General features: G+C 40.2%; 2 protein-coding genes across 5 annotated transcripts; one reads left to right on the forward strand and one right to left on the reverse strand.

Moving 5' to 3' along the window:
• Positions 1–10: 10 nt before the first annotated feature.
• Positions 11–4,801, reverse strand: fut11 (fucosyltransferase 11 (alpha (1,3) fucosyltransferase)). 3 transcript variants are annotated; one of them, XM_026940731.3, is made up of 4 exons: positions 4,652–4,801; positions 3,232–3,906; positions 2,059–2,681; positions 11–779 (listed from the first exon to the last, which is right to left on the reverse strand). In XM_026940731.3, the coding sequence occupies exons 2-4, from the start codon at positions 3,904–3,906 to the stop codon at positions 635–637; spliced, it is 1,443 nt and encodes a 480-aa protein (XP_026796532.2). In that variant the 5' UTR covers positions 4,652–4,801; the 3' UTR covers positions 11–634. The 3 variants fall into 3 exon arrangements, with proteins under 3 accessions (XP_026796532.2, XP_034162097.1, XP_034162098.1); XM_034306206.2 differs by lacking the exon at positions 4,652–4,801 and adding an exon at positions 4,483–4,643; XM_034306207.2 differs by lacking the exon at positions 4,652–4,801 and adding an exon at positions 4,477–4,643.
• A 117-nt stretch (positions 4,802–4,918) lies between these two features.
• On the forward strand, positions 4,919–12,588 carry rab9b (RAB9B, member RAS oncogene family). 2 transcript variants are annotated; one of them, XM_026940764.3, is made up of 2 exons: positions 4,919–5,105; positions 9,460–12,588. In XM_026940764.3, the coding sequence occupies exon 2, from the start codon at positions 9,489–9,491 to the stop codon at positions 10,104–10,106; it is 618 nt and encodes a 205-aa protein (XP_026796565.1). In that variant the 5' UTR covers positions 4,919–5,105; positions 9,460–9,488; the 3' UTR covers positions 10,107–12,588. The 2 variants fall into 2 exon arrangements, with proteins under 2 accessions (XP_026796565.1, XP_026796564.1); XM_026940763.3 differs by lacking the exon at positions 4,919–5,105 and adding an exon at positions 7,881–8,132.
• Positions 12,589–12,971: the final 383 nt, after the last annotated feature.

A 12,971-nucleotide genomic window follows, 5' to 3' on the forward strand; every position in this document is an offset into this window, starting at 1 on the left:
TCAAAAGATGTAAAGTTTATGGAGTATATCTCTTTAATTGTTGCTCATTACAAAGTGTAAAAAATAAATAAATATTATATAGAATACTGGTATCAAAATGCTTACATATGTGCACATTTAAAAGGCTAAAAATGCCTGGAAGACAAAAAGCAGTTTTCTATTTGACAAGAACAGCAGCTGAATTTAAATGTCAAGTTCAGCATCCTGAAAAATAAATTATTCATAAAGCACGTAAGGGCTTGTTCATAACAGCTGCACTGATAAACAGAAACAGAATGATCCTATTCATATGCAGATCATGTTCTAATGTGTTTCCAAATATGATTTAAACAGCCCTCTTATAACACTGTCAAAACAGAAACTAATCACCTACATATGAAATGTATAGATGTAATACGTTTACTGTTTACAAAATGACCTTTTTGCTATCTCTGGTTTTGGCTCTTAGCTAAGTGACCCATTAACGAGTCAAAAATGATTGCACTGCTAGCTGAGTTCGATCCAGTTGTTCTTTAGTGTGTATTTTGTCTTTGGTATGAGTGTGTTTGGTAGAGATAAAGTGGTCCTTCATTTTAAAAATTCTTCTCATACACAAGTTCACGGGGTAACATTCTTTCTCAGAGGTTCTGTCATGTCATTGTCCTTTCCTGCTCATAGCCATTCTGTGAATGTGTTGCCAAAGCAGACTAGGGTCAGACTCGTTGTGATTTATCAGAGACACCAGTCCCTCTGCCTGGTCCAGACTCTGCCAGTAGTCCTGTGGCCACATCTGCAGCCAGCTGAACATAAACACACAACGGTTAGGATCACAGTACATACTTCAGATCTTTTACTATGCTTCAAACCAATTCTGACAGTGCTCTTCATGAAGTGTGTTTACATGCACATTAATAATCTGATCAATGGACAAGTATCAGATTACTCGGGTAGTCATGTAAACATTCTTAAATTGCCGTTATTTAAGAAATCCTATAAGACACCTGGATTTCAGCACAAATATATAATTATAATCTGCACATGTATACTGTCAATCTGATTCCTAGCATTTTTCTACATCTGTATGTGTGACACAGCTAGAGAGGAGGGAAAAATCTTGTCTCAATCTTGGGATCAAACCAGCAACAGCTTGAAGGACAGACTAAAACCAGTCAGATATCACTACGGCAGAAATTTGGCAGGTTTTCTGCCTAGAACATACTTTGATACCTCTCTATATAAATATATTTCACCAGGGGAATATAGAAATGTTTTAATGTTTAATGTTGCTACTCGCAAAATAATAGTTTCAGGGGTTTTCAAAACCTGCCTAGGCTTTCTGCAATAGCCATTGTAATGCTGATTTCAAGATTATAACTTGTAATTCCCAACCTATGACCAGGAAAAAAAAATTAAAAACATACCCCCTCATCTCAGAGTTCCTTCAAGTTCAGCAAGTGATCTCAAATTAACATGGCTGCTCACAACACCAGCAGTAAACAAAATAGCACTTCTTACTTTTAAAGCAGTTATGCTGTATGTACCAGTATTTGCTTTAGATCAACCAACATACAGACATATTCACTTGTTAAATCAGTTCGCTATATAGTCGCTGATATATATCACAGTTAGCTGGCTAGCTTGTTGATAACAAAACACAAACACAGAGGTCGAAAATGGCATTATTCCGAGCTCAGACTTCCCACTTCTGATCAAGTTGCTGGTTATGTGGCAGAGCGGAACAAACCTAATAAGCCTAATAGAATCAGTTTGTATTTGGTCTAAATACCAGCTGTCAAATTATCTATGCTACACATGTGTGGCAATGGTACTGGACAAAGGTATAATGTTTGAAAGATGATTTAAAAAAATATATTGAAATTTACACCCAACTTACTGAACTTACTCAGAGACTTCTGTGCTATTCACTGGAAGGTTGTGAGTTCAAGTCTGCAAACTGTCAGACTGCTGGTGTAATGGCTGACCATGTGCTCTGACTCTACCTTCCTAACATGTTTGAGTATTTAAAAGAAAACATCTTTCCCTTTATGAATAAATAAAATAAATAAAAAATGAAGTTACCCATCATTGGGGTCAATCTCCTCTATGGCTCCATACCCAGGGCTAGGAAGTGGACACCCCATGTGTGTGTTGTTGGCCATCTTTGGTTGGGGTGCTGGATACTTGTCAGGCTCTCGTCTGTGCCTCTTTGCTGCCATCAATCGCTCGTTCTCCCGGTCACACACGAAACACTCAAAGCCGTTCAGGTAATTGGGCTTGCTCATGTCATTGATGCCCCACTCTCGGTTTTGAAGGCCTTCCAGGAGGCGGAGGTTGGTTATCTTACTGGGCGTCTTGTACTCCAAATAGCGCAAATACTTGGAGTCATCTTTATCCAAATCCATGATGTACCTAGCTAGCTCTTGAGGAGAGGCGAAAGCATCTATCAAAATAGCAGAATGCTCGTTTGGGAGCCAGTCAGCAACTGAGGATGAGCCTTTGTAGATGGGCACACATCCCTGGTGCATGGGACGCCACAGTTTCTCAGTCATATAATCGGGGCACAGTCCGTTCTCCAGGGCCAGGTGGAACTTATAGCGGGCCACGAAGCTCATGAAGCGCCGGTCCTCACCTGTGGCAGTGCTGGTGTCCTCTAGATACTCAGGCAGGGGCTTGTTATTGAGACACTTTCCATATGAGTCAACCTGCAAACAAAGTTAAAAGTTGATTAGTTTAGAGGGGAAAAAAAAGAGTTAAAAAGAGATAAAACTGTCAGCTTATGTTTTACATAAAAAGAAATATAGTATAAAATGGGGTAAGAGCAGAGCAGAGCAGAGCTTAATGTGATCTTCGATTGCCTCTTTTTTTTGTCAATTAACTAAACATAATTGATTGCAACATGAGTGAATTTGCTAAAGTATGGGTTTTTATTGGCTCTGGTGCATTAATTAATGATATGATTTAACTATATATTTGGGTTGCACATAGTGATGGCTCATCATAATATAATATAATATAATATAATATAATATAATATAATATAATATAATATAATATAATATAATATAATATAATATAAGAATACAATATTTTCTCCTAAATTAGATGAATAATTGTGATTCGTCTTTATAATAGTATGTATTATTGCCCAGGTCTAAAACCAATTCACCATGGTTGAGCAAATGCAATGCACTCAAGTGCTCATCAGAAAGGAGAAAAAGACGAAATGCATCTGATTCAGTCTCAAATTTCTACCTGTATGTACTTCAGAAGCTCCCGGACATAGCGGTCACGGTCTGAGGGCACATCGCAATGAGACTGCATGTACAGAACTGGGGCCAGTCCAGCTTTTCTCCAGCGGTTCTTCTCCTCCAGAGAGACAGAGGGAGGCTGAAGCAGGTAGTTGAGTGATGGCAGCCACTGCAGTGTGAGTGGATAGTCCGACTCCCTGCGGAAGGTAGCTGTGTAATTGAAGAGGCAGATTCCAGGCCCATGAGACAAAACGTAGTTGTTCATTGGTGACTCCTCGTGGAAGAGCGCCCAGGTCTGGTGAGGCAGGCGGGGCAGCGGCGCCTCATAGGCGCGAAAATCCGTGCCATAAAAGATGATGGAAGCTGTGCGCCGGTGCAGCTGGACCTTGCGGTTTTGTGTCACCAGGCAGGACGAGCGAGCACAGTCCACACGCTCTGTATCCCCTGGAAAGTGTGGGAACAGGTTGGCACTCCACCACAGCAGGATGGGCAGCTCCTTGTTGCTGCGGGTGTCTGTGTTGCCCGGGCCTCGGTAGGAGCTCACACTAACAAACTCCATGTCCGTGAGAGCACTCTGGGGCTGGAAAGCATTCAGGTCTACTGGCTCTTGTCCTGCGCATGGCAGCACACACAGCTGCAAAAACCACAAACAGAGCACAAACCCAGCCTCGACAGCCATCTAAACAGGAAAGAAGGACACTGGATTAGTGCTTATAATGAAATGTTAATAAGAGTAGGGCTTTTTAGAGAGTATAATGATGATGAAGATGTAATACACTTTCACACTGCTTTATAGTGAAACGCTTTTATTTTAAGCTTCATAACCTCTGGGTATATACTTTTGATAAATGAAGCAATATGTGCTAGTTTAAAGGATTTACTGTATCTTATATCTTCACCTGAGAAGAATCAGAAGACAATCTGATGTAATTTTGATCTCAAAACTAAGAAACAAGGAAACAGGGCTGGGCAATATGGCAATAACAATATTGTGGTAAATTATGTCACCATACACTTTTCTAGAGACCATCATTAACATGATCTTTTTTTTTTTTACTTTTTGAAAATAATTATATACTCTGATTGGAAAATGCTGACCTGATGTTAAAATCTCACAAAATGTTTTTTTTTTTCAAATAAAATGATATTTAGCAATAATTTATTTTTGTAGACATATAAACTACAAAATATATTTCGATTAAACAAATCATATAGTTCGATTATATAATTCATCGACACATTAGAACACATTTACCAAAAACCTCTTTAAAGCACATTTTCATGATCTCAGGGTGGAGAACTCCATGGAATAACAAACTGTTCCCTAATTTGCTCCCATGAAAGAAGAAGAAGCAGCAGCTTCCCAACACGCAGACCCCTGCATTTCAGTGCAACAAACACTATCCCATCATGCATCTCCTTACCTTCCTTTAACTCAGTCGCATCAACTTTCAGCTAATTTGATCCTCATACGTTGACAAACAAAAATAACGCAATTTAGACGCGATCAAAATGGAAAAAATGAGACTTTCGCTATTTCTTCTGCGAAGATGACGTGTGCGCTTTATCGCCACCTAGCGTCATGGAGACACATCACAACGCAAATAACAGGGTACTTATGTAAACAAGGGGGGGAAATAAAAATGAAAAAAAGATCAATTTTATTCATGTATAAATGAACTGAAATTCCGGCATTGTTGTTTAGAAATGGTTCGTTGTTGCTTTTTGTTCTGTAAAAGCTGTAATTTAACACAATCCTCCCGGATCCGGTGGACTTTAGGACCAGGAGCGGACAGAGATGGTCGCGTGAGGGACACGCAGGCAGGAGCGCGAGCGCGTCAAATCTCAGCAGCAGGGACTCGGCATATACACAATGAGGTAATTTCGAGAATATCTCAGAAAAAAAGTGCACAAAATGACAACCTGGTTCGTTTTTTTCTTGTTTGGTTATGCGGGTTATCCTTGTGGTTTAACATATATAGGTTGAGTTCGTGTATAATTATGACTGGTTTTATGTCGCAAAGCGTCAGTAGTCCTCGCCGGTAATGAACACTGCGGTGGATGATGTACTGTAGCTGGCTAACGTTAACGCTAGCATGCAGGCTTTACGGTTTTATTCAGCGAAAATGGTGTTAACAACAACACGAGCAACAAGAACATATATGAAATGATACTACGATAATTTCAGTGTGACTATTCTGAGATACAATCTAACCGAAATGCTTAGAATAGTTTTAGCAACTGCAAGCTAAAAACAGTCAGTGGTGTTTGCGCATGCGCGAAGCTCATCTGTTTCCTGTTTAGTGCCCTTATTTACTGACTCATTGCTGTTATTTACCCAGGGCATACAGTTCTGTTTACAGGGCTTGGTCTTAATCTAATAAAATTAGAAAAAAAGAAAGAAAGAAAATAAATAAATAAGCAATTACTGTCATCAGTTCCTGTAGCTTCTGCCTGCTGTACTGCAGTATCACTGAGATAATCAGTTTTATCAGAATAATGTCTTCAAGTCTTCTCTTTCAGAGTTACTGACATGAGGGATTTTTTTTCCAGACAGACCTGTATGCACTGCATCTGTTCTCTATGTATGATTTTTACTGACAACTTTGGAAAAAACATCCAGAAAACTCGTTTACTTGAAACTCACTTACAGGAGACGCTTTGGGGCAGTTGTTGATTTCTGACATTAAATATTTAAAATATGTGATCATATAACACAAATTCAGAACTACTACAGTTACACTCAATCAGTAAAGGTTTTATAATGAGACAGACATAAAATCACCAATGCTGCTCTTATATTGCTTTATCCAACTTTCCAACGCAAAGCAATGCTATTAAAAGTAATTGTGTTTACTTGTTGTTTCCCACAGATATTTTTCACGTATCCATGCGGCATCATGATGTACAGTGCTGCTAGAAAGTTTGCGAAACCTTTACAATTTTCTGTATTTCTGCATAAATTTGACCTGAAATGTGATCAGATCTTCATCTAAGTCCTAAAACTAGAAAAGAGAACGCAATTAAACAAATGATTCAGAAACATTACAGTTTTTACATTTATTTATTGATAAACAATTTCCAACATTAAATATCTTTGTCAGAAAAAGTATGTGAACCTTTGCTTTCAGTAACTGATGTGACCCCCTTGAGCAGCAATAATGTTACGGTAACTGGTGATCAATCCTGCATAACGGGTTGGAGGAATTTTGGCCCAGTCCTCCTTATAAAACTTCTTCAGCTCAGTGAAGTTAGTGGGCTTCCTTGCATGAACTGCTCTTTTTAGGTTCTTCCGCAACGTTTCTATTGGGTTAAGGTCTAGACTTTGATTTGGTCATTCCAAATGTTACATTTCTTCAGCTTTAATCACTCCTTTGTAGACTTGCTTGTGTGCTTAGGGTCGTTGTCTTGCTGCGTGACTCACGGTTAAGCTTCAGTTCCTGGACAGATACCCTGACATTGTTCTGTAGAATTTGTACAATCCAGAATCCATAGATCCATCAATAATGGCAAGCCGTCCTGGACCTGAGGCAGAAAAGCAGCCCCAAACCATGATGCTGCCACCCCCATGCTTCACAGTTGGGAATAAGTTCTTATGTTGTACTGCAGCATTTGGTTTTCGCCAAACGTAACGCTTTTCTTTTAAACAAACAGGTCCTATTTTGGATTCATCTGTCGACTGAACATTCATCCAGTAGGATTCTGGCTTATCCACGTGGCCTTGAGCAAACTTCAGATGGGCAGCAGTGTTCTTTTTGGAGAGTAGTGGCTTCATCAAATTGCTGTCCTGCCATGCACACCGTTCTTGTTTAGCGTGTGTCTGTTGGTGGCCTCATGAACATTGACATTACTCAATGCCTGGTGGCCTGTAGATCTTTAGATCTTACCCTGGGGTTCGTTGTGACTTCCCGTAATATTATTCCCTGTACCCTTTCAGTGATTTTGCTGGATGACCACTCCCTGGAACGGTAACAGTGGTGGTGAAGTTCTTCCATTTGCCTCTCCTGCCTCACAGTGGATTGGTGGAGGTTTTTTCCAGCCTGGCGAGCATCGATATCTCTTTTTCTGAGGTCCTCAGGATTCTCCTTTGATTGAGGCATGGCACACATCTATAAACCTGTGTAATGAAGACCCGACATTAATAGTGAAGACCCAAGTTTATGTTCTGGAAACATGGGAGGACCTGCTACACTGATGCCTGATTGCCGTCCCTTTGTTTGAAACCCCTGTCTTCAATTACCCCTTTAAATTAACTCGCACTCCTAGAGGTTCACATGCTATTTCTGACAAAGATACTTAAGTTGGATAAATAAAGGTGAAAATTGTAATGTTTTTGTGTCGTGTTTAATTGGGTTCTCTTTATCTAGCCTTAGGACTTAGATGAAGATCTGATCACATTTCAGGTCAAATTTATGCAGAAATACAGAAAATTGTAAAGGGTTCACAAAGTGACAGTGTATAACCACAAACTCTTAAAAGTAGTACCAAAGGACAAATTTTACAAATTCAAGCTTAATTTACAAAGCATTTGATGTAAGAATTAAATAAATTTAGAATAAATGCATAAATGTATTGGTTAAATTCAATAAGTGCCTCCAAAAGATCTCCATTATATGTGAGTTACAAGTAAACTGATTTTCACTACAGATGTGGTGTGCAGAGATTTGATGATAAAATGCTAGAATATTTATTTTGTTCTCATGTACCGTATAGTCTGATATTCTTCCGTGAAATACAAACTGCTGTCATTAACCAATCTCTGCGTGCCCTATAAGAGGGAGTTTCCCTGTCCAAAGTCTCAGTGTCATCCACCCAGATAAACACACCAGGAACAAGGCTGAGTAGTTCACGGAGCTTTCTTCTGTAGAGATTTATTCATCATGCTAGGTGTCAATTTGCAAGCAGGTTAGAGTTTTGTGAGTAATGCGGGATACAGTTGTTAGAGATATTTAATCGGTTATTTTTACATACGTCAGCTTGGACATTTGGGGTCTAAGGGTTAAGGGTTAGCAGTAGGGCAGCTACTCAAAACAATTATTAACAATCAGTTGATTTTTTTTTTCTTGCTTAAATGATTAGTTATCAGATAATTTGTCATGATGGTCTCAATCACTAGGAGAGTCTTCCTGAGGAGTCTTATACTGCATTTAAAATCCTGTTAAATTCGGACCAGTTAGATTCAAAATAAAGTCCTGTATCCAATTGCTGTCTTACTAACCGAAACACTCAGATGCTAAATTAATTTTTCTTGCCTTGGTTGCAAGAGTCTAACTTATTTCCAGTCTGTGGAAATGACTCCAAAGCTTTGGGGTCAACTGTGTGTGGAATTGAATCTTTTTTGGGATCAGCTCCTAGCACCTTCAGTCCCGGATGGTGACTTGATGACTTGATGCACAACATATGTTTAAAATACATATTGTGTTCCTTAAGAAAATTAGGTGATTTAGCATTTAGCAATGACATTTTAGAGCATTTTGGACATATCATTTTCTCAGTTGTAACATTATCTTCCAAATACAAACTGCTGTCATTAACCAATCTCTCTGTGCCCTATAAGAGGGAGTTTCCCTGTCCAAAGTCTCAGTGTCATCCACCCAGATAAACACACCAGGAACAAGGCTGAGTAGTTCACGGAGCTTTCTTCTGTAGAGATTTATTCAGCATGCTAGGTTCTGTAGAGATTTGCTGAATCTAGATTCAGCATGCTAGGTTCTGTAGAGATTTATTCAGCATGCTGGGATCAGCTCCTAGCACCTTCAGTCCCGGATGGTGACTTGATGACTTGATGCACAACATATGTTTAAAATACATATTGTGTACCTTAAGAAAATTAGGTGATTTAGCATTTAGCAATGACATTTTAGAGCATTTTGGACATATCATTTTCTCAGTTGTAACATTATCTTCCATTTTCCATCAAATGTGTTTTAAGTCTAAAAGTGACATAGCGTACACCAGAGTGTGCTTCATACCCCAGACTAACTAATCAATAATGAAATTTGTTGCCAACTATTTTTATTATTAAATTTGATTGATTTTGTTGATTAGTTGTCGCAGCCTTGCTCAAGGGCCCAGCTCTGGGACGTAACAACCTTCAAATTACTATCAGGAGTCTTACAATATCTGTGTAAAGTAGTCAGTGTGGTAATTGGTACCAACTGCTAAAAGTGAGCTGCCAGCTCTATTAGTAATGACTTTTATTTAGTCTATGTGTTTTTGTGTGTCTATTCAGGTCACTTTGAGCCTGCCGTCTCTGGCATCATGAGCGGCAAGAGCCTCCTCCTGAAGGTCATCCTGCTTGGTGATGGCGGCGTGGGCAAGAGCTCGCTGATGAACCGCTATGTGAGCGACCGTTTCGACTCGCACTCTTTCCACACCATCGGTGTGGAATTCCTGAACCGCGACCTGGAAGTGGACGGGCGTCCTGTGACGCTGCAGATCTGGGACACCGCGGGCCAAGAGCGCTTCAGGAGCCTACGCACACCGTTCTACCGTGGCGCTGACTGTTGCTTACTGACATTCGCTGTGGACGACGCTCAGAGCTTCCACAACCTCAGTGCCTGGAAGCAGGAGTTTGTGCGCTACTCGGATGTGCGTGAGCCTGAGCGCTTCCCCTTCGTCGTGCTCGGAAACAAGGTGGACAAGGTCGAGGACGGCGAACGGCAGGTGCCCGAGGAGGAGGCACGCGCCTGGTGCCAGGAGAACGGCCATTGCCCTTACTTCGAGACCAGTGCAAAAGACGACACCAATGTAAGCGCTGCCTTTGAGGCCGCTGTCCGTGAAGTGCTGGCCTGCGAGGATCACGTCGATCACACTTTGCTCGGAAGCACTATTGACCTGCACGGCAATCGCAAGGCACCACGCTCTTCCTGCTGCTGAGGATCTCACTGAGATTAAATGCTTCAAATGGTGTTAACCTTCTAGATGCTCCTCATCGCTGCCTGCTCCTGCAAAGGTCAATGTAATGAAAAGGGAGTAGATGGAGTGCATAGAGTCTTGACTGGGGGACTTTCTAGGCTTATTTAGATACAGATGTTAGAGAAATACTCATACGGTGTCACTGGTAGAATATTATTTGGTCTGCTTCGCTGCCTACATTTGCAAAAGAGCCAGTGGTATGATGGAGGAGGGACATCTCTGTATCCTTAATCTGAAGTTATACTGGGCTTAATTGAGTAAGATGTGTAACACAACTGCCCACAGAGCGTCACTGGTGTGGTATTGTGTGTTTGTGTGTGTGTGTGTGTGTGTGTACAAGACATCAAACTGGAACATCTACGGATAAAAAGTCTTTGCTGTGTTGCATTAACCTTCTGGATGGTCCTGCCTACACTCACAAAAGGGCAACGGTACGATAAGGATGCAGCATAACCTTGACTCTGTATCTTTCCTGGCTTGATTAGCGACAGAAATTACACACGTAGTGTCGACGGTATGCTGTAATCTCTAACTCTTTCCTGCCAAAGGCTCTTGTGCTGCACTGTTTTCTAACATCTCTGCTTTCTTTTCCTGGAGGTCACGGGGCTCCTACATGCTTCATGAAGCTCTCATTTCTCGTTTATCAGGCAGAGTGCGTTTCTGCTTGTATTGTGATGTTATACAGTAGCCTAACCACATTGTTCCTACTTCTGTAATGCAGGTTTATGCTACCTTATGGTTTGTGTATATACAAGAGGAAGACTATTGATGTTTGAATTACCCATCATGAAGCATTTTTAGTTTCTGTTCCTTTTCCTAGGTACAAACGTTATGGTACTCTTTATACTGGATGATCTTTGTTTTAAGGTTGTCGTCTGACAATGGAGCGGTTGTGTCTGTGAGGTGAAGCATGTACCAGCTCTCTGTCACTCTGAAAATAAGGGCTGTCTTGCACAGAAAATCTGTGGCCGTTTCTACAGTGTGCATTCACATTCAGTCCTTCACATCAGAGCCTAGTAAAGTATTAAGTGTCGGTCCTAAGTCAGCACTAATTTGCTTTTGTAGCAGTTAAGCATCAGGAGCACTTGTGCTCTCGGTCAGCGGTTTTATGGCTTGTTGTTTTGCTGCCTGTTACTTTTAAATGGCAAAATAATTAGTAATATCTCTTTGCTAATATGAATGTGGAAAAAATATAACCAAAGCACATTTGCTCTGGCATCTTGAACTTAACTTTCAATGTATTGCAAAAGGTACTTGTGCACAGTCCTGTATTTTCAGATATATTTGGTACACAAGATTTTGATATTGATGAGGTATGTAACATTTTATCCCCCCCACCACAGCCCCCCCACAGCCCCCCCACAGCCCATATTAGATAGTGACCTCTCTTTCTAAGAGTAAACCAGACCTGATGAAGATTTTGATATCTACTTGCTGCCTATATTTAAGCAACAGATGTAGCTCATCGGTCCATCCTTCCACTCAAAGTTTACTCTCCTAACTAAAGTATTGCATTAACCTGAAGGATGGCCCTTGCCTTTGCTTGCTCTTGCATGTAAACTCCACAATGCTTTATGCTCTTGTCCTGCTAATGGTTCATGAAGCAGCCTATATGGGTTGCAAATCTCCATCCAGTTATCACAGATTCTTTATCACAGATGTTTAATGAGAAGGGTTCACTGTGAAACAGCATCAGTTCTGGCGCTGTGTTTCCTCTCACATTTGCTACATAGAGCTCTACCAGTATTTATTCTCTGTATTGGAAAATACCGAACTGCCGATAGCTGATGGCATTTTAAGTTGAGGTACCTGAGTAAGTTGTGTTCACTGTGATTTGGATCTTTTTTTAAACGTTATTACCTTGTTTGGAGTTTTATTTTATTTGTTATAGGTGTTGCATTCTAGGGAAGGTTTGTGTTCTTGCACACTGAAACAAGTTTTTGATTGCTTTAATGATTCTTTTAAAATGGCTGTAATTGATTTTGTTGTTCGTTAACCAAGATCTAGGTTTCTGGTACGCTGCAATAATCCATGTTTACTTTTTGCGTTCTGTTTGAGTACCTTGGAATACCATTTGCATATTACTTTACAGTTTTGGAAAAGTATTGCTTTGTAAATCTGCCACAAGTCCACCTATTTATTAGTGCACTGGCTTTGCAACTAATGTCAAATGTTGTATGGGTTGCACTTGATGTTCCCCAATACCGCTCTGACGTACTATAACGTTAGTCCAGCGTCACAAAGTATTTGCTTCGAACTGAGCTCAAATTGTGTAATGATGCCTGAGTGCGGGCGTGTATCACCTCAACCATCCAGCCCAGTGTCTGGCATCGTATCAGTCTCGGCAATAAAGGTGGTCAAGGCTGCTTTTGTTTACAAACCGAACTAATTCAGTTGGCAAATATACAATACCAGTGTGAATAAACCTTACAACTGACTGACACTGACATCATGTGATTTGCTTCCTTGACCAGAAAATGTTTGTCTTAGAAAAACAAAATTTCAAACCCATTTGGAGGACCATCAAAGTGTGTATTTTCACAGGGATCCCCAAATTACATCATATTTTAAGTGTCAAGGGTGGCCACTGTGAGCCTTAACTTTCAAAAAAAAAAAAAATCCCAGAACCCAAAATCTTTTTCAGCAAGATAATACCAAGCTTTGAAATTAAAGGACCTCATTATCATAGTAGCATCTAGTATAACATGTAATGCTTACCACTTACTGTAATAGTAACTAGTACATTTTCAGACTAAACATATTTGCTCAACTTATAGTACATTAGTCACAACAGGCCTGAGTGTTTCTGAAAAAATCATGCTATCA

Source organism: Pangasianodon hypophthalmus, chromosome 7 (assembly GCF_027358585.1).
Source record: "Pangasianodon hypophthalmus isolate fPanHyp1 chromosome 7, fPanHyp1.pri, whole genome shotgun sequence".
Taxonomy (NCBI): Eukaryota; Metazoa; Chordata; class Actinopteri; order Siluriformes; family Pangasiidae; genus Pangasianodon; species Pangasianodon hypophthalmus.

Coding starts and splice junctions, on each gene's coding strand:
- fut11 (XM_026940731.3), bottom strand. CDS start 3,906: ATGGCTGTCGAGGCTGGGTTTGTGCTCTGTTTGTGGTTTTTGCAGCTG. Junction 2,682..3,231: donor AGCTTCTGAAGTACATACAG/GTAGAAATTTGA, acceptor CTTTGTTTGCAG/GTTGACTCATATGGAAAGTG. Junction 780..2,058: donor GAGATTGACCCCAATGATGG/GTAACTTCATTT, acceptor GTTTATGTTCAG/CTGGCTGCAGATGTGGCCAC.
- rab9b (XM_026940763.3), top strand. CDS start 8,108: ATGCTAGGTGTCAATTTGCAAGCAG. Junction 8,133..9,459: donor AGGTGTCAATTTGCAAGCAG/GTTAGAGTTTTG, acceptor GTGTCTATTCAG/GTCACTTTGAGCCTGCCGTC.